The 21,824-nt window shown below is 40.0% G+C and overlaps 1 protein-coding gene across 9 annotated transcripts in view; it reads left to right on the top strand.

Moving 5' to 3' along the window:
* LOC125173614 (phosphatidylinositol 3,4,5-trisphosphate 3-phosphatase TPTE2-like) overlaps positions 1-21,824 on the top strand; it is a 171,052-nt gene that overhangs the window by 120,702 nt on the left and 28,526 nt on the right. For all 9 annotated transcript variants that reach the window (XM_047872981.1, XM_047872974.1, XM_047873017.1 and 6 more), the window contains 2 exons: positions 19,428-19,489; positions 21,690-21,770. In XM_047872981.1, the coding sequence (XP_047728937.1) occupies positions 19,428-19,489; positions 21,690-21,770 (143 nt within the window). The remainder of the gene's footprint in view (positions 1-19,427; positions 19,490-21,689; positions 21,771-21,824) is intronic.

Raw genomic sequence — 21,824 nt, 5'->3', positions numbered from 1 at the left:
GAGGGGACCTGGCGGGCTCAGTCGAAAGAGCAAGGAATTCTCGATCTTAGGGTTGTGAGTTTGAGCCTCACGTTGGGTGCAGAGATTACTAAAAACTAAATAAACTTTTTTTTTTAAAGAAAGCTTCTATATTTTTGGTTAGATTTATTTCTAGATATCTTTGATACTATTATAAATGATATCCCTTAAAAATTTTTATTTTCTAAATGTTTATTGTTGCTCTGGAATGCAATTGATCTTATTAACCTTCAATTAACAACCTCGCCAAACTTTCTTTTTTTCTTTGAATATAATTTATTGTCAAATTGGCTTACATACAACACCCAGTGCTCATCCCAACAGGTGCCTTCCTCAATGCGCATCACCCATTTTCCCCGCTCCCCCATCAACTCTCAGTTCTCTGTTTTTAAGAGTCTCTTATGGTTTGCCTTCCTCTCTCCCGGTTTGTAACTCTTTTTTTTCCCCTTCCCTTCTCCCATGGTCTTCTGTTTAGTTTCTCAAGATCCACATATGAGTGAAAACATATGATGTCCTTCTCTGGCTGACTTATTTCTTTCAGCATAATACCCTCCAGTTCCACCCATGTTGCTGCAAATGGCATGATTTCATTCTTTCTCATTGCCAGGTAGTAGCCCATCATATATATGAACCACATCTTCTTTATCCATTCATCAGTTGGTGGACAGTTAGGCTCTTTCCTTCACCAAACTTTCTTATTCTAATTTATCCATAAATGCTTTTGGATTTTATGGTACGTGATTATATTGTGTGAAAATAATGAATTGTAATTTTTCCTCTTCAATTTTTTTTTCCTAGCACTGGCTAGAATCTTTGATCCTCTGTTGAATTAGAAGCGGTGAGGGGCGCCTGGGTGGCGCAGTCGGTTAAGCGTCCGACTTCAGCCAGGTCACGATCTCGCGGTCCGTGAGTTCGAGCCCCGCATCAGGCTCTGGGCTGATGGCTCAGAGCCTGGAGCCTGTTTCCGATTCTGTGTCTCCCTCTCTCTCTGCCTCTCCCCCGTTCATGCTCTGTCTCTCTCTGTCCCAAAAATAAATAAACGTTGAAAAAAAAAAATTTTAAAAAGAAGTGGTGATAGCACTCATCCTTGTTCTGTTCCTGCTCTCAGCAGAAAAGTTAACAGGTCTCTCACCAATGAATTTAGGGTGTGTGTGTGTGTGTGTGTGTGTGTGTGTGTGTGTGTGTGTTTTAGATACTCTTTGTCAGATTAAGAAATTCCTTTAATTTGCTAAGTTTTTATCATGAGTAGATTTTTATGAGACAGTTTTTCTGAGTCCTGAAGATGATACAAGTTTTACCTTATTCTACTAATCTGATTGATCGCATTGGTTGACCATCTTTGTATTCCTAGAAGAGACACAATTTTGTTGTGCTGTATTATTTTGCATAAATTGGTGGATATTTAATTTTAATTAAAATTTAATCTTAAGAATTTTTGTATCCAGGCCATAAGTATGATTGGCTATGCCTTTCTTTTCTCATAATATTCTTTTCAAATTTTGGCTTCATAAACCAGAATTGGGTTGTGTTTCCTCTTTTTTTTTTTTAATTCCCTGGGTGAGTTTGTATAAATTGACATTTTTTTTCTTTAATGTGGCATTCTCAGGTGAAGCCACATTGGCCTCCGTGTGGGGGTTTGGCCTCATTTTCTTTGTGAGGAAGTTGTAAAATTGTGGTTTAATTTCTTTATTAGATACAGAATTATTTATAATTGTATTTATTCTGCACATTTTGGTAGGGTGTATTTTTCCAAGCACATGTCTATTTTATCTAAATTTTCAAATGTCCTGGCATCAGTTGGTTCAAAATATCAGTGTATTCTAATGTCTACTATAGTGCTCCCTTTTTCATTCCTTATATTACTTTCTTGGTGCCTTCTCTTTTTTTCCTTTGATTAGTCTCATCAGCGATATATCGATTTTATTAGTCCTTTCAAAGTACCAAGTTTATTTACTTTATTGATTCTCTTGTTTGTCTTCTACTTCATTAATTACAATTGTTTAGTGTTTCCTTTCTTCCATTTTCTTTGGTTTAATTTGTTCTTGTTTTTTAACTTCTTTAGAGGGATGATGAACTCACAGATTTTCGGCTTTTTGTTTTCTATTTAGTATTTCACGCTATAAATTTCCCTCTAAGAATTTCTTTAGTTTCATCCCACAAACGTTTATATGTAGTATTTTTGATCGGTATTCAAAATATTTTCTAATTTCCATTGTACTTCTTTCTCTGACCCATGTATTACATAGAAGTACACTTTCTTATTTTTAAACACAGACGTATTTGTAATTCTCTTTTAGCAACCGATTTCTGGTTGTATTGCATTGTGGTCAGAGAGCATATTACATATTTTTTTTAGTTCTTTGAAATTTGTTTATACTTGCCACAATTTGGTCAATTTTATCAAATGTTTTCTGTGCACTTGAAAGTGTATTATGCTTTGGTATGAACAGTTTTCTGTATCCAATAGGTCATTTGTTAATTGTTTTATTCAAATCTTCTGTTTATTCTTTATTCAAATCTTACCGACATTTTATTTTGGTTTGATTGAAATTTTACAATATAATACCTTTCTCCCCTGACCCCACCATTAGCTTGGAAGTCATATATTATTTTGATATTCCTTCTTGATATTCCTATAGTAATTATATTAAAGATTTCAACCTATATCCTCCATTTAGCTATTGATTTTTTTATGTTGACCTTGTAGCAATCTACCTGAACTCTCATTAATTTTAGGAGTTAGCTTGTAGATTTACTTTTTTTTTCTAATCTGCAAGTAATGAAAGTTTGTTTCTTCTATTTTTATCCCTATATGTTTTGTTTCTTTTTCTTAGTGCACTAAGCCCTGTACTATAATGTTAAGTAGGAGCAGTGAATAATGGACATTTATTTAGTTCTTGGATTTAAAGGGAGCGCTAGCAACATTTCATCATTAATATGATGTACAGATTTCCTGCTATCCGATAGTAGAGCATTTCCATGAAAACTTTTGTAAGCCAAAATGGTGTAAAATGAAGAAGCAATCGCCATTAATTTATATGGAAAATTTTTGCAGCATTCGAAGACCTGAAAAAATAACCTGTCTTAGACTTTCCTGGTACCTTAGGGCACATCTTGATAATGGAGGCACAAAATAAATCACGATAAAGCACAGATGCTCACAGACACAGTTCAAAGCTCTGGTGGCTTGATGCCAAGTGTAGTTCCCAGGGAAGGACCTGGGTGATGTCACTCTCACTGCTCAGAGTGTGTGCTGCCTCTGTAAATAGTCCCTGCAGAACAAAAGTGGAACAGTATTTTTGCTTTTTCCCTTTTTTTTTTTTTAATAAAAGCGAAAATCCTTTTTGGTAGATTCCCTTCATCAAGCTAAAGAAGTTTCCTAGTTTTTCTTAGCTCTTAAAATTATGAATATATGCTGAATTTTAGTAAATGGTCTTCTCTATGTTCATTGAAATGATTGCAAGGTATGTCCCCCTTACTCTGTAAGTATGATAAATTACATTAATATAGGTGTCTGATATAAGAGGATTCTCGGGGTGTCTGGGTGGCTCAGTCAGTTGAGCGTCAGGTCATGATCTGTCTCAGATTCTGTGTCTCCCTCCCACGCTCCTCGGCCCTTCTCCTACTCATGCTCGCTCTCTCTCTCTCAAAAATAAATAAACCCTACAAAATTTTTAAAAACTGAGGATTCTTGCATTTCTGAGATAAATGGCACTTGGTATTGTTATATATTTTTTCTTTCTTTAAAAAAATTTTTTTTCAACGTTTATTTATTTTTGGGACAGAGAGAGACAGAGCATGAACGGGGGAGGGGCAGAGAGAGAGGGAGACACAGAATCGGAAACAGGCTCCAGGCTCTGAGCCGTCAGCCCAGAGCCTGACGCGGGGCTCGAACTCACGGACCGCGAGATCGTGACCTGGCTGAAGTCGGACGCTTAACCGACTGCGCCACCCAGGCGCCCCTGTTATATATTTTTTCAACTGCTGGATTCACTTGACAAATACTTTAAGTTTTAACATCTATGTTCCTCAGTGACATTGGTATAAAATTATCTTCTGCTGTATTTTTGTAGTATTGGCATTTGTTATACTGGTGTTAGTAAATAAGCTAAAATTTTTTCGCTTCTCTACTATGATCTAAAAGATTTTATAAAAGACAGGAATTATTTCTTCCTTATAGATTTGGTAGCAATCTCATCTTGTCCTCTTGGAGGGAGGTAGTAAGAAAAACTATAAATATTTTCAACACAGTGTTATTGTTTTATTCAGATTTTCCCTTTTTGAGTCACTTTAAAAAAATTTTTTTAATGTTTATTTGTTTTTGAGACAGAGAGAGAGAAAGCATGAATGGGGGAGGGTCAGAGAGAGAGGGAGACACAGAATCTGAAGCAGGCTCCAGGCTCTGAGCCATCAGCGCAGAGCCCGACGCGGGGCTCGAATTCACGGACCATGAGATCATGACCTGAGCCAAAGTCAGACGCTTAACCAACTGAGCCACCCAGGCGCCCCATGAGTCAGTTTTTTAAACTGATACTGTCTTGAAAATGATTGACTTAAAGTTATTCTTACAATGTTTTTGAATTTCTACTGTACAGTACTTTGCCCTTTTATTTCTAATATTTATGCCTCCTCTCCTTTTCTAAAAATCAGTTTTATAAGAGACTTGTGTATTCATTTTTTGAGGAAAAAAACTATTTTGTTTTCTGTTTCATTAAGTTATTCTTTAATGCTTATTTCATTTTTTGACTTTAGTAGATTCATTTTCTTTTACTACTCTCTTGAATTGAAAACTTAGCTAATTAAATTTTAATTTTTTAGCTGTATGACTTATTCAAAGTTTATGGGTTTTTTTGTTGTTGTTGTTAATACTGCTTTAGCTGACTTTCAGTTGTTTTATAGTGACTACTTTTGTTGTTTTTTAGTTTTTTTAAATTCATGATTCTACTAATTCTCCTAAAAATCATTCTCCTGAAAATCATCTGATTTTTAATTTTTTTTTTCAACATTTATTTATTTTTGGGACAGAGAGAGACAGAGCATGAACGGGGGAGGGGCAGAGAGAGAGGGAGACACAGAATCGGAAACAGGCTCCAGGCTCTGAGCCATCAGCCCGGAGCCTGACGCGGGGCTCGAACTCACGGACCGCGAGATCGTGACCTGGCTGAAGTCGGACGCTTAACCGACTGCACCACCCAGGTGCCCCCATCTGATTTTTAAACACAGAGATTATCTAGAAGTGATTTTTAAACATCTGGATTATTTAAAAATTACTTATTTTAAATTCCCTAGTGTTAGAGCACCTGGGTGGCTCAGTCAGTTGAATGTCTGACTCGTGATTTCAGCCTGGGTCATGATTCCAGGGCGGTGGGATCGAGCCCAATGTTGTATTGAAATTTTCAACCAGATTCTGAGGGAACCGGGAAAAGGAACTGACTGGCAACAAATAGAAATGTCTTGGCTGCATTGAGGGTCCAGCTTGAGTGTTAAACTGTTCCTTTATATTACCAGTGTGAAAAGTTGTATGATTTTTCTCCAGCGGTTCTCTGTACTCTGGTGTCTCTACATTTCTGGTGTAGGAACAGGGGAAGTAGGTGCCCGAACCGACCCAGGGTTAGACTTTTACAGAGTGTGGGTACAGAACCCAGAAACAAGAAAGGCAGTGATTTTTCAGTGTTGACAAAACCAATAGTGAAATTGTCTACCATGCATCTAGGTGGATGAGGAAGTGGTCATGGGACTGGATGTCATGATAAATTGAAAGACCAGATAGTCATTCATTTATGCATTTAACACCAGATACTATGAAGTGCAGGGTATGTGAAAGTGTATGAAGCATACACGTGCACTGCTCCCATGGAGACCACAGTCTATTGTTTACAAAGAAAATATGTATTAAATGGCGATTTGTGTAATAGAAACAAATAAGAGGATAAGAAGAATATGAAGTGGGGAAGAGGTTGCTAATTTGACATATAAATAGATGATCAAGAAGTCTCACCAATAAAATGACATTTGAGCAGATGCCATACAAGGAGTACCCTGAGAATACAAGAAAGTATGAAGTGTATCATGGGACTATCAAAGAAATAAATGAAATCTACCAGAACTTAGAAGAGTCATATTTGGCCTGAGTAACCATGGCTTTTCTTCATCTATGTGTATACAACCAATCCTTTTAAGTATATCTGCCTTAGTATTTTTGCCTGAATTAACACCAAAGCTAATGGCTTACGGTTTGGGAAATGTACCACCTCCTGATTTTCAAAGTAGGAAATGAAGTCAGCTCTAAGTGACAGCACTTCTCATGTTCTTCACCGTGAAGAATATCCAGTGATGGTGAGCAATCTCTTGTGTAAATTTATTCATTCAGGAATTTTAAGTTTTCTAGAATGTAAGTGCATGGGAATTTAACCGAGAATTTTCACAGATTCCTTAGCTGTCTTTTACAGACGTTTTTCACCAATGTTTAGTCTTTTCAATTAGATTTTTTTTCCTGTTTGAAAGACTGAGGGAAAAAAATGAAAACATAATGATTCTCTTGTTGGGATGAGCACTGGGTGTTATATGTGGGGGATAAATCACTGGATTCTACTCCTGAAAAGATTGCACTCTATGCTAACTAACTGCTATGTAAATTAAAAATAAATAAGTAGGGGTGCCTGGGTGGCTCAATTGATTAAGCGTCTGACTTGGGCTCAGGTCAGTATCTCGCGATTCATGAGTCTGAGCCTGAGTCAGGCTCTGTGCTGACAGCTCAGAGCCTGGAGCCTGCTTCAGATTCTGTGTCTCTCTCTCCCTCTGCGTCTCCCCCACTTGTATGCTCTCTCTCTCTCTCTCTCTCTCTCTCTCTCTCAAAAATAAACAAACACTATATAAATATATAATGATTAAAAGCACAGGCTTTGAAATAAAATATCTGGGTTCACATCTCAACTATGCCATTAAATAATTGTGTGGCATTGCATGAATTACTTAAAATCTCCCTGCCTTTGTTTTCTAGTATTTCTAAAATGTGATGCTGAAATACAGACCTCCTAGTCCTATTGTGGAGATTAAATGAAATGTGGAAAGTACCAGACAGGAGGTGGCAACGGCTCAATAATATTGTCCATTATTATTATCCCTCAGACCTACACTTGTCAACTTTTAACAGCAGACTTATCTTTCTTTAGTCTTTTTCTAGTACATATGCAATCAGCATGTTTTTATTTATAGAGGTGAATGTCTAAGCTTCTCTAGCTCTTTCAAAGTGGTTTAATGGATGCTACAAGGTACATCTTTCTTTGAGATATTAATTATATCAAGTGAGGCACTTTATCAAACTGGCAAAAGTCTATTTTGACTTGAATATCTTGAAGAGGACATTCTTTTAGTTACATTGTTTTTCTTTTATTGAAGTATAGTTGACACACAATGTTACATTAGCTTCAGGTACGCAACATACTGATTTTGGCAAGTGTATACATTATGCTGTGTTTATCACAAGTGGAGCTAGCTACCATCTGTCAAAATACAATGCTGTTACAATACTGTTGGCTATATTCCCTATGCTGTACCCTTTATCCTGTGACTTGTTCATTTCATAAGTGGCACCTGTACCTCCTACAGGATACCTTTGCTATCCCTTTACCCCCTCTTTTCTGGGAACCATCATTTTGTTCTTTGTATTTATGAGTCTGTTTCTGCTTTACATTCATCCATTTATGTTTTGTTTTTTAGATTCCACGCATAAATGAAATTATGTGGAATTTGTCTTTCTCCGTATGACTTATTTCACTAAGCATGATACACTCTTAAGTCCAACCATATTGTTGCAAATGGCCAGATCTTCCTTTTACGACCAGATAATATTCCATTGTATGTTTATACCACCTCTGAATCCATTTATTATGGGCGGATACTTGAGCTGCTTCCATATCTTGGCTATCGTAAATAATGCTGCAATATACATAGGGGTGCATCAATGTTTATAGCAGTGCTATCAACAATAACCAAATTATGGAAAGAGCCCAAATATCCATAGACTGATAAATGGATTAAGAAGATGTGGCATGCATATATATATATATATATATATATATATATATATATATATATATAGAATAGAATATCCCTCAGTGATCAAAAAGAATGAAATCTTGCTATTTGCAATAACATGGTTGGAACTAGACTGTATTATGCTAAGTGAAATAAGTCAGGGAAAGACAAATCTCCTATGATTTCACTCATATGTGGAATTTGATCAACAAAACAGATAAACACAGGGGAAGGGAAGGAAAAATAAGATAAAAACAGAGAAGGAGGCAAACCATAAGAGACTCTCAAGTACAGAGAACAAACTGAGGGTTGCTGCAGTGGGCGGGGGGGGGGGGGAGGGAGGGAATGGGTGGAGGGATGGGCTAAATGGATGATGGGCATTAAGGAGGGCACTTGTTGGAATTAGCCCTGGGTGTTACATGCAAGTGATGAATCACTGGGTTCTACTCCTGAAACCAATACCGCATGGTATGTTAACTGACTTGAACTTAAATAAATAAATGAAAAATAAATAAATATAAGGGTGCAAATATATTTTCAAATTAGTGTTTTTGTGTTCTTTGAGGAAATACCCAGAAGTAGAATTATTGGGTCATATGGTAATTCTATTTTTAATTTTTTGAGGAATCTCCATCCTGTTTTTCACAGTGGCTGCACCAACTTACATTCTCACCAACAGTGCCTAAGGATTCCTTTTTTTCCACATTCTTACCAACACTTTTTATTTTTTCTCTTTTTGATTCTAGCCACCCTGACGGGTATAAGGTGGTATGTCACTGTGATTTTGATTTGCATTTCCCTGATGATGAATGATGTTGAACATCTTTTCATGTGTCTATTGGCCATCTGTAGGTCTTTTTGGAAAAATATCTATTCAGGTTCTCTACCCATTGTTTAATCAGATTGTGGTTGTTGTTGTTGTTGTTGAGTTGTGTAGGTTCTTTATATATTTTGGGTATTAACCCCTTATCAGATATATCATTTGCAAATATCTTCTCCCATTCAGTAGGTTGGCTTTTCAATTTGTTGATGATTTCCTTCACTATGGAAATTCTTTTCATTTTGGTTTAACTCCAATAGTTGTGTTTGTTTTTTGGTTTTAGGGTTGTTTTTTTGACTTCTAAGACTTTATTTAAATTCAAGTTAGTTAACATATAATGTAGTATTGGTTTCAGGAGTAGTATTTAGTGATTGCTTTTGTTTCCCTTGCCTAGGAGACATATGTAGAAAAATGTTGCTAAGGCCAATGTCAGAGGGTTTACTGCCTACATTTTCTTCCAGGAGTTTTATGGTTTCAGGCCTCACATTTCGGTCTTTAATCCATTTTGAGTTTAGTTTTGTGTCTGGTGTAAGAAAGTGGTCCAGTTTCATTCTTTTGCATGTAGCCGTGCAGTTGTCCCAACAGCATTTGTTGAAGAGACTAGACTCTCTTTTCCCCATCATATATTTTTGCCTCATTTGTCATTAATTGACTGACCCTGTGAGCATGGGTTTATTTCTGGGTCCTTTTTTTCTGTTCTATTGGTTTATGCGTCTATTTTCGTGCCAGTACCACACTGTCTTAATTAGTACAGCTTTATAGTATATCCTGAAATCTGGGATTGTGATACCTCCAGCTTTGTTCTCTCTCAGGATTGCTTTAGCTATTCAAGGTCTTCTGTGGTTCCATACAAATTTTAGGATTATTTGTTCCAGTTCTGTGAAAAACGTTGTTGGTATTTTGATAGGGATTGCATTAAATCTGTAGACTGCTTTGGGTACTACGGGCATTTTAACAATATTAATTCTTCCAATCTATGAGTATAGAATATCTTTCCACTTGTTTGTGGTGTCTTCAATTTCTTTCATCAACATTTTATAGTTTTCAGAGTGCAGATCTTTCGCCTCCTTAAGGGTTAAGTCTATTCCCGGGCTTTTTAAATGATTTTTGATGCAATTATAAACAAAGTTGTTTTCTTAATGACTCTTTTTGCTACTTTGTTATTAGGGTATATAAGAACAACCAATTTCTGTGTATTAATTGTGTATCCTGCAACCTTAGGGAATTCATTTATCGGTTCTAATAGTTTTTGATGGGATCTGTAGGATTTTCTGTATACAATATCGTGTCATTTGCAAATAATGAGTTTTACTTCTTCCTTACCAATTTGGATGCCTTTTATTTCTGTTCTGCCTGATTACTGTACCTAGGGCTTCCAGTACTGTGTTGAATGAAAGTGGCAAAAGTGGACATCCTTGTCTTGTTCCTGATAGAGGAAAAACTCTCAGTTTTTTACCATTGAGTAGAAGGTTAGCTGTGGGTTGTTCATATGTGGCCTTTATTATGTTTGTGCATGTTTCCTCTAAACCCACTTTGTTGAGAGTTTTTATTATGAATGAATGTTAAATTTTGTCAAATGCTTTTTCTACATCTCTTGAGATGATCTTGATTTTTATTCTTCGTTTTGTTGATGTGGTGTATCATGTTGACTAATTTGCAGATATTGAACCATCTTCACATCCCCAGAATAAATCCCACTTGATTGTGGTGAATGATCCTTTTAGTGTGTTGTTGAATATAGTTTGCTAATGTTTTGTTGAGGGTCTCTGCAACTATATTCATCAGGGATATTGGCATGTAGTTTTGTTTTCTTTTCCTTTTCTTCTCCTTTTTTTTTGTTTGGTTTTGCTATCAGGGTAATGCCAACCTTGTAGTATATATTTGGAAAGTTTCCTTCCTCTACTATTTTTTGGAATAGGTTGAGGAAAATAGATGTTAATGCTTCTGTAAATGATTAGTGGAATTTACCTGTGAATCCATCTGGTTCTAGACTTTAGTTTGTTGGTAGTTTTTTTTTTTTTATTACCAATTCAATTTAGTTACTTATAATTGGTCTGTTTAGATTTTCTTCTTCTTCCTCATTCAGTTTTAGAAGATTGTATGATTCTATGAATTTTTTTCACTTCTTCTAGATTATTTGTTGACATATAATTTTTTTTTTTTTATCTTTTTAGGGAACCAGCTCTCCATTTCATTGATCTTTTCTATTTCTTTTTTTAGTGTCTATTTTGTTTATTTTTGCTCAAATCTTTTTTATGTCCTTCCTTCTACTAGCTTTGGGCTTGTTCTTTTTCTAACCCTTTTAGGCACAAGGTTGGGTCGTTTGTTTTAGATTTTCCTTATTGTTCTTTTTCTAACTGTTTTAGGCACAAGGTTGGGTTGTTTGTTTTAGACTTTCCTTGTTTCTGGAGGTTTGTTTGTATTGCTATAGGACTTGTCTCTTAGAACTGCTTTTGCTACATCCCAAAGACTTGGGACTGTTGCGTTTTCATTGTTATTTGTTTCCATGCATTTTATTTCTCCTCTGATTTCTTCATTGACCCATTGGATGTTTAGTACCGTGTTATTTTGCCTCCATATGTTTGTGTTTTTCCACTTTCCTTCTTGTGACTGGCTTCTAGTTTCATACTGATGTAGTCTAAAAGATGCATGATGTAATTTCAGTCTTCTTAAATTTAGTAAGCGTGTGTGTGTGTGTGTGTGTGTGTGTGTGTGTGTGGTCTAATATGGGATCTTTTCTGGAGAATTTTTCATGTGTATTTGAAAAGAATGTGTATTCTGTTGATCTTGGACGGAATGGTTTATATATCTGTTAAGTCCATTTGGTCTAACGATGTCATTCAAAGATACTGTTTTTGTATGCATTTTCTGCTTGGTTAATCACTCCATCAATGTAGGTGTTACAGTCTCCTATTAATGTATAATTATCAGTTTATCCCTTTATGTCTGTTAATATTTATCTATTTAAGTGCTCCAATGTTGGGTGTGTGGATATTTACAATTGTTATATCCTCTTGTTGGATTGACCCATTTATCATTATGTAATGCCCTTTTTCTGTGTCTTATTACAGTGTTTATTTTAATGTCTGTTTTGTCTGGTATGAGTACTGCTACCCCAGCTTTTTGTTTGTTTCCATTTGCACCAAATATCTTTTTCCATCTTTTGACTGCCAGTCTGTATGTAACTTTAGGTCTGAACCGAGTCCCTTGTAGGAGGCATATAGATGCATCTGGTTTTTCCATTCTGTCACCCTATGACTTTTTATTGGAGCATTTAGGTCATTTATATTTACAGTAATTATTGATAGGCATGTACTTATTACTATTTTTAAATTTGTTTAATTGTTTTTATAGTATTTCTCTGTTCCTTTATTCTTCCCTTTTTCTCTTTCCTGTGATTATAACTTTTTAGTGTTATGCTTAACTTTCTCTTTTTTAAAAAAAATTTTTTTAATGTTTACTTTTTTGAGAGAGAGAGAGAGACAGAGTACTTGTTGGAGGGAGGGGCAGAGAGAGAGGGAGACACAGAATTCGAAGCAAGCTTCAGGCCCTGAGCTGTCAGCACAGAGCCTGACACGGGGATCGAACCCACGAGCTATGAGATCATGACCTGAGCCCAGGTCGGACACTTAACTGACTGAGCCACCCAGGTGCCCCTAGCTTTCTTTCTCTTTATTTTTTGTATATGTATTATAGGTTTGAGGTTGTAGTTACCATGAGGTTCACGTATAACATCCCAAGGGTGTAACAATCTGTATTGAGCTGATGGCCACTTAAGTTAACTTTTTTACTCCTCACTCCATGTTTTATGTATATGTTACCATATTCACAACTTTTTATTCATAATATTCTTACTTCTAATTATTGCCTTTTTCTCTTCCATTTAAGTCCCTTTAATATTTCTTATAAGGCCAGTTTAGTGGTGATGAACTCCTTTAACTTTGGCTTACCTGAGAAACTCTCTATTTCTCATTCACTTCTGAATGATAACCTTGCTGGGTAGAATATTCTTCGTTGTAGGTTTTTTTCCCTCTCAGCTCTTTGAAAATATCATGTCATTCCCTTCTGGGCTGCAAAATTTCTGCCAAAAAATCAGCTGATAGTCTTATGGGGTTTCCCTTGTACATAATTTTTTGCTTCTTACTTGCTACTTTTAAAATTATCTTTTTTAAGTTTATTTTTGAGAGAGAGAGAGAGAGAGAGAGAGCATGAGCAGGGGAGGGGCAGAGAGAAAGGGACAGAGGATCCAAAGTGGGCTCCATGCTGACAGCAGAGAGCCTGACTCAGGGTTCAAACTCACAAACCACAAGATCATGACCTGAGCCGAAGTCAGGAGCTCAGCCAACTGAAGCCACCCAGGCGCCCCTAAAATTCTCTGTATCTTTAACATTCAGCATTTTAATTATTATGTGCTGTGATGTGGACCTCCTTGGGTGCATCTTGTTTGGAACTCTCTCTGCTTCCTGGACCTAGATGTCTGGTTCCTTCCTCAGATTAAGGAGGTTTTCAGCTATTATTTCTTCAGATAAGTTTTCTGCTCCTTTCTTTTCTCTTTCTGGGACCCCAAAATGTGAATGTTTGTTTTCTTGATGTCATCCGGGGGATCCCTTAACCTACTCATTTTTTAAAAATTTTCCTAATTGCGTTCAGCCTGTGTGTTTTCCATTACCACGTCTCCCAGGTCACTGATTTGTTCTTCTGCGTCTGCTAATCTGGTGATTCCCACTAGTGAATTTTTCATTTCAATTATTGTGTTTTAAACTCTAGTTTGGGCTTTTTTGTTTTCCTTCTCTTTGTTGAAGTTATCAAGGAGTTCTTTCGCTCTTCTCTCCCGTACAATAAGCATCTTTATGATTATGACTTTAAACTCTTTATCAGGCATATTGCTTATATCTGTCTCATTTAGTTCCTTTCCCAAGGCTTTGTCTTACCCTTTTGTTTACAGGCTGCTCCTCTGTCTCCTCATTTTACTTGACTTCCTGCATTTGTTCCCATGAATTAGGCAGCACGGCTACTTCTTCTAAATTTTGAAGGGATGGTCTTGTGTATGGTCGTTCCCTGCGTAGACTGTGTGTGCCTGGTGACTTTGGCTGACTGGACCTGTGAAGGACCTGGGCTGTGGGTCCCAGAACACTCCATGCTGGACTGTCCTGGCAGCATGGCCAGAGCTATAATAGGCCTTGGCCAGGGCAGACCCTGGGCTCCCTGCATAGAGGGCATCCTGACAGACTGGCGAGGCTGAAGTGAGTGTGATCCAGGGAGTCTCTGGGCTCTCCACGCACAGGGTCCTTGGCAGAATGGCTGGAGCCATTGGTGCAGCCGTAGGTGCAACCGGAGGGATCCTGGGGCTGTCTGTGTAGAAGGTGCCCTTCACTCTAGGTCCTGGAGCTGAGGCACAAGCTGGGGGTCCCGGGACACTCCATGTAGGGGACTGGAGTGGCTGAGTTAAGGTGGCATGCAGGCCAGTGGTACTCTTCCCAGGAGATGCCCTAACAGGACAGCTGTAGCTGAACTGAGTGTGCACACCAGGGCAGTCCTGGGGCTCTCCATGCAGAGGGTGTCCTGGAAGGACAGTTGAAACTGAAGTGGGTACAAGTCAGTATCCAGGGGTGCCCCCATGGAGGGGTGCTCTGGCAGGGTGGCTGGAGCTGAAGCAGGTATGAATTGGGAGATCCCCGAGTGCTCTGCATTAACAGAGCTTTAACAAGCTGCCTGAAGCTGAAATGGGGCAAGCCTGTGTTCTGCGGTGCTTTGCATCTGTATCACCTTGGCACAACAGCCAGAGTTGTAGTGAGCGCTAACCAGGGGTGTCCCGGTGCATATAACACTGGGGCTGCCTTGGTGGGACAGCTGGGGCTGGAGTGGATTAGTGGCCTGGGGCTCACTGAGGTGGCAGGACATCTAGGGCACCCGTTCACTGCTACTATTCCCAGTATCAAGGTGGAGGGGAAGCAGAAACTGTGTCGCTTACCAGCTTCTCTGACCCTGAGAGAGTTCCAGCAGGCCTCCCATTGTTTGGGAGAAGTTGTGGGACTGGATCTTTTGTATACTAGTTTCTCTCTCTTTTTTTTTAAATTTTTTTGAGAGAGAGAGAGAAAGAGAGAGAGTGAGTGAGTAGGGCAGAGGGAGAAAGAGTAGGGCAGAGGGAGAGAGAGAGAGTAGGGCAGAGGGAGAGAGGGAGGGAGAGAGAGAAAGTGAGTGAGTAGGGCAGAGGGAGAGAGAGAGTAGGGTGGAGGGAGAGAGAGAGTAGGGTGGAGGGAGAGAGAGAGTAGGGTGGAGGGGGAGAGGGAGAGAGAGAGAAAGTGAGTGAGTAGGGCAGAGGGAGAAAGAGAGTAGGGCAGAGGAAGAGAGAGAGTAGGGCAGAGGGAGGGAGGGAGGGAGAGACACACAGACAGACAGACAGACAGAATCTCAAGTAGGCTCCATGCTCAGCATAGAGCCCAATGCAGGGCTGGATCCTATGACGCTGGGATGCATGATCTGAGCTGAAAACAAGAGTCAGACTGTCAACTGCCACGCAGATGCCCTACTGGTTTCTCTTTTAGACTTTTTCTCTGCCCTGGGGCAGATGAATCTGCTCGGTCCCTCAGTACCGTCCCTCCCCACCACAGTTTGCAGTGTTGGGCATGGGGAGTCCCTTCATTACCACGTCTCCCTCTCTCTTGCTGTTCTCTGTGTGGTCTATCTTGTGAGCAGCGGGAGCTGTTCATTCAGCCCTTGGTTCTTCTGCAGGTGGAACTGTGCTTAAACAGGTGCAGATTTGTTGTGTCCAAATACGAGGTGAGTTCAGGATCTTCCTATGACGCCATCTTGGACTGGAACTCTCCTCTTTTAGCTACATGTTAGGTGCTTTAAGCAGCTCTAAGGTGCGCGCATGCACACACACGCGCACACACACACAGCTGGGGTCAGGAACATTGCCTCAGTCTCTGCTTACAAATTCCAGAATATAGAGTATAAATTGTACATTGTAGGGAGGGTAATGGATGCAGCTGAGAAAGAATAAAGTTCAAGGACTATTGTAAAAGATCATATAAACTGGTATTAAGATGTCTTTGACCATGTGAAAGTTGCTTCAATGTGTAGAACCTCAGTTTCTCCCTCCTTATGCAGGGTATTTACCTCACAAAATTGTTGTAAAGATTATATGAGATCTGTAAAGTATTACCCAAGTGTTAGTCATCATTATGAAAGCCAGTACTGTATTGCATTTAGAGATGCAAGATGCTTCTGCCGACTTCAGGATAACAAAGGCTCTCTCGCAGACTCCCTGTAACCAACTTGGTGAATATTCTCCATTCCCTTTATAAACACACCTGTGGTGTTCCCTGGCATCTTGAGAACTTGCAACTAGTAAGCTTCAATTTAGCGTGCCTGTGTGTTTCTTCTTCCACCAGTGTCTGTCACTTCTACTTGTTGTTATGCTTCTGCCAAAGAATTAAATATTATACAGATCTGTAAAATGGCAGAGTGAACAGAAAGCTATAATTTTATGAGCCCTTAGTTGAAAGTTTCAAGAAGGTTCAATGAAGTTGAGCGGCTACAATAAAAAATGCAGCGGAATTAAATGCAAGTAAGACTTAGGGGCACCTGGGTGGCTCAGTCTGTTAAGCATCCGATGCTTGGTTTCAGCCCAGGCCATGGTCTCATGGTTGTGGGATCGAGCCCTGCATCAGGCTCTGTGCTGACAGTGTGGAGCCTGCTTGGGATTCGCTCTCTCCCTCTCTGCTCCTCCCCTGCCCCTCCCTCTCTCTCAAAATAAATAAATAAGCTTAAAAAAGTGCAAGTGAGACTCATATAAAACATGGGGAGAAAAACCCCAGAATCTAAGGGGCTTCTCTACCTGGATTGCTTTAAAGAATCTGAAACTAGAAATTATAGATGATGCAGTGGTTTCTACCACAGGCCTGGCCTTTCCAAGAAAGAATTCCAACTGGGGAGACACATATTTAAAAAGTTGAAACCTCTGTCCGGTATCGGAAGGTTAGTGAATAAGTGTATATTTATGTTTGAAGTTAAAATTAAGTATTAAAGGTAATACTTTTCATACAATCATTTTCATGATTCCCTGCTCTACCTGACTTGACTGGATGAGAGGGCATCTACTGTGTCTTTGGTTGTACACAACCACAAGGGCGTGAAATCTGCAAAAATGTTTTTCAGATGGGAAGATACCAGTATAGACATCCAGAGATGTCCTCCAGAATTGAAATGTTAACAGTCTATACCACTGAGAGCTGGGGTGTTAATAGTCAGGATTTCCTTTAGCAAGAAGCCTTTATGTATCATAGCATTGGGTGGTACCAAGCCTTTTTTGGGGGGGAGCCTGGGTGACTCAGTTGGCTGAGCGTCTGACTCTTGATTTCAGTTCAGGTGGTGATCCCAGGGTTGTGGGATCCCCATATGCAGCATGCAGCCTACTTAAGATTCTCTCTCTCTCTCTCTCTCTCTCTCTCTTTCCCTCCCTCTGCTCCCTCCCCAACTTGTACTCTGTCCCTAACCTTTTTAAAAAAATTATAGTCTTTTTTTTTAGAAGTACTTGGCTTAGAATGTTTTTCAAACTATGAGTTGCAAAATAAGTTTGGGTCATTAAAAAAAAGGAATCGAGGGGCGCCTGGGTGGCGCAGTCAGTTGAGCGTCCGACTTCAGCCAGGTCACGATCTCGCGGTCCGGGAGTTCGAGCCCTGCGTCGGGCTCTGGGCTGATGGCTCAGAGCCTGGAGCCTGTTTCCGATTCTGTGTCTCCCTCTCTCTCTGCCCCTCCCCCATTCATGCTCTGTCTCTCTCTGTCCCAAAAATAAATAAAAACGTTGGGAAAAAAAAAGGAATCGAATAGAAAATAGAATGTATCTCAAGTTAAAAAGGTAAGTTTGCAATTACAGAAAGTAAGTGTAAGTTCAGCACGCACTGGCTAAGACAAAAGCTAGAAGTAACTGTGGAAATAAAAGAAGCAACATATTTTTTAAAACAAATTTTGTATAGTGGGACAAAAATATAAATTAGAATAAAACATAAGAAATTTTGAGGATGAAATGACTGAAGTCAAGGGTTTGCTTTAAAATGCTATAGAAGGGGCGCCTGGGTGGCGCAGTCGGTTAAGCGTCTGACTTCAGCCAGGTCACGATCTCGCAGTCCAGGAGTTCGAGCCCTGCGTCGGGCTCTGGGATGATGGCTCGGAGCCTGGAGCCTGTTTCCGATTCTGTGTCTCCCTCTCTCTCTGCCCCGCCCCCGTTCATGCTCTGTCTCTCTCTGTCCCAAAAATAAATAAACGTTGAAAAAAAAAAATTTAAAATGCTATAGAAGAGGGGCGCCTGGGTGACAGTCCACTAAGCATCTGACTTCCGCTCAGGTCATGATCTCGCGGTGAGTTCAAGCCCCACATCGGGCTCTGTGCTGACAGCTCAGAGCCTGGAGCCTGCTTCCGATTCTGTGTCTGCCTCTCTCACGTGCTCTCTCTCTGTCAAAAATGAATAAACATTTAAAATGTTTTTAAAAAATAAAATACTATAGGGGCGCCTGGGTGGCGCAGTCGGTTAAGCGTCCGACTTCAGCCAGGTCATGATCTCGCGACCCGTGAGTTCGAGCCCCACGTCGGGCTCTGGGCTGATGGCTCAGAGCCTGGAGCCTGCTTCCAATTCTGTGTCTCCCTCTCTTTCTGCCCCTACCCCGTTCATGCTCTGTCTCTCTCTGTCTCAAAAGTGAATGAACGTTAAAAAAAATTTTTTTAAATAAAATGCTATAGAAAAAAGGAAGAAAAACGGGGAGAGGGAAGAAGGGAGGGAAGAGGAGAGAGAAAAGTACAGCAATATGATATACTCTGGGGAACAGATATATGGGGGTTCATTATACTATCCTCTTTACTTTCTTACATGTTTGGTAACACACTTAAAAATAGGGGTGCCTGGGTGGCTCAGTTGGTTGAGCGTCTGACTTCAGTTCAGTTCATGATCTTGTGGTTCATGAGCTGTGCTGACAGCTCAGAGCCCAGAGTCTGCTTTGGATTCTGTGTCTCCCTCTCTCTCTGCCCCTCCCCCTTCCCTGCTCATGCTCGCTCTCTCTCTCTCTCTTTCTCTCTCTCTCAAAATAAATAAACATTAAAAAAAAAACAGCTCAAAAATAGAAGGAAAAATGGATGTTGTAAATGCTTCGTCATGTTTTGGGTTCTGATCACGTTTTATCTTTTATAGGTACTTTCACTTAGGTTAGTTAGAAAAACAGAGTGTATAATTAGCTCTTAATTGGTAAGTAGCTCTTTAGCTTCGGAGTCCCAGAATAGACCTCACTGCCTCTGCCTGCAGCTGTGATCCCCAGCCGTAGCGAGTCAAGAACCCTACATGAGTGCACATGTGTGTCCCTGCGCACAGGACAGAATTCCAGGGACAGCTCCAGACCCACGAAACAGCTTTGCCTATTCCTGAATTGAAACATTTTCAACAAGCACTTTCAGAGCGAAAGAAAATCAATCCAAACTGAGCTCTCTGAATATTCATGACAGCATTTTTATACCAAGTACTGCCACGAACAATGGTTCATGGACTTCTTTTCTTTTCCAGGAAGAACTGGAACGATGGCTTGTGCCTGCCTTATTGCCAGTGAAATATTTACAACTGCAGAGGTAGGAAAGATGTGACCGCAGGCTCTGTCTTATGCTGATTGAGTTTGATAGTTCTGAAACCTCACTGGTAGGACGTTAAGATTATTCTTTGAGTTGTGGTGCTTAACAAAGTTGTAATTGGGGAAGCAGTTATTAGAAAGCCTGGTTTTGATACTTCCTTGTTTAACTCGCGCTGGTTAGCAACTGACCTAGGTGCTTCTTAACTCTGGGCCAGGACTAGAGTGAGGTCAGTGAAACACTCACTTCAGGCACAAAATTTAAGGGAATGCCAAAATTTTCAGTCATTAAGATAAATAATCTAATGCATTATTTTTAATGATCAAAACGAATGCAAAAAAAAATCCATGGTATATACAATAATACCCAACATTTAATTTTATTTAAATATTTTTTATTTTAGAGAGCGAGTGAGAGAGCAGGGGAGGGGGGCAGAGGGAAAGAATCTCAAGCAGGCTCCACGTGAGGCTCAATGCTGTGACCTTGAGATCATGACTTGAGCTGAAGCCAAGAGTCAGACACTCAACCTACTGAGCCACCCAGGCACACCAATAATTCTAACATTTAAAAAAATTTTTTTCAACGTTTTTATTTATTTTTGGGACAGAGAGAGACAGAGCATGAATGGGGGAGGGGCAGAGAGAGAGGGAGACACAGAGTCGGAAACAGGCTCCAGGCTCCGAGCCATCAGCCCAGAGCCTGACGCGGGGCTCGAACTCACGGACCGCGAGATCGTGACCTGGCTGAAGTCGGACGCTTAACCGACTGCGCCACCCAGGCGCCCCATAACATTTTAAATAAAGACGGCTCAGGCGCACCTGGGTGGCTCCTTTGGTTAAGTGTTCAACTCTTGATTTCGGCTCAGGTCATGCATGATCTCACAGTTTGTGGGGTTGAGCCCCAAGTCGGGCTCTGTGCTGACAGCATGAACCCTGCTTGGGATTCTCTCTCCCCCCTCTCTCCGCCCCTTCCTGCTTGCACTTGCTCTTGCTGTCTCTCTGAAAATAAATAAATAAATTTTTAAAAACTAATAAAATATGTAAATAAAGACAGGGACAAATAGGGACAGAATTAAGATGAGGTAGGGTCAAGCAGTCCAAGTGCAAAAAAAAAAAAAAAAAAAAAACTCTACAATCGTAATGCTTCCTTCACTTCACCTCATCCCAGCCCTGCTCTTATGCCCCCAGTTAGGGGACTTCCTCCTTCCTCACAAGAATAATATCAAGACTGGTTTGGTAAGTTCTCTAAAGGACTTCAGACATCCTTAGAAGTAGTAGGTAGGAGTGCCTGGGTGGCTCAGTTGGTTAAGTGCCCGACTCTTGGTGTCAGCTCAGGTCATGATCTCACCGTTTGTGAGTTCGAGTCCCGTATCAGACTCCATGCCGACGGTGTGGAGCCTGCTTAGGATTCTCCCTCTCCCTCCCTCTCTGCTCCTCCCCTGCTCACACACACATTCTCTCTCGCTCTCAAAAAATAAATAAATAAACTTAAGAAAAATAAAGAGGTTCTAGGTAGATAAAAGGTACATTTTGCCATGCAGAACAAAGTCTCTCCTGTGTGTTATTAACTTCTCATAATCACTCTCTGTGGGGTCCATGCCCTCTGGAAATTTCTGCGAAGAGAGGGTGGGCTATTTCTATTTCTTAAAGTGGGGTTCTCAGTGTTAGTTCCACCATGATCCTGCTGAGAAGCTCCCACTGAACAGGGGCACCCAGCAGTTCTGCTCCCCACTTGGCCCACAGTCTGAGAAGGGGCCTTCACATTGTCCATGTGGCCCGCCCTCTAGCGCCACCTTCTGCTTTGTTCCTAATTCGAGACACACAGGTTAGGAAATTGGGTATTGGACAGTGTTTTTCAAACTGGATCCAATCGATCCGTGAACTGTAAACTCAACTGCATTGGGTCATGACTGGCATTTTTAATAACAAAATGGAATCGATTAGGATAGAAAATAGCAACAGGTAACTATTGTTTTGTGAAACTTTGGTTTCAGTCGTGTGTGAGTGTGTGTGTGTGTGTGTGTGTGTGTGTGTGTGTAACAAGCCTGCATGTGGCTTTTTGTTGTTGTTAACTTTATTTGGGGCAGCCTCTGCTCAGAGGCTGCTGACTTAAGGAAATAATGTGCCCTCAGAACTTTTAAGGATGCCTTACAAGGAAAAGAACATGCAGACGAACCTTGATTGTGTGGCCCCCTTTTCTGTAGGACAGCCTTTATTATTTTGGAGAACGGCGAACAGATAAAAGCACCAGCACTAAATATCAGGGAGTTGAGACTCCTTCTCAGGTAAGTTGTGTTTTTTACAAGGGGATTCTTCGGGAAGTTGGTTAAGATTGGCAG

This window comes from Prionailurus viverrinus, chromosome A1 (genome assembly GCF_022837055.1).
Source record: "Prionailurus viverrinus isolate Anna chromosome A1, UM_Priviv_1.0, whole genome shotgun sequence".
Classification (NCBI taxonomy): Eukaryota; Metazoa; Chordata; class Mammalia; order Carnivora; family Felidae; genus Prionailurus; species Prionailurus viverrinus.
This window is presented reverse-complemented; position numbering and strand designations above follow the sequence as displayed.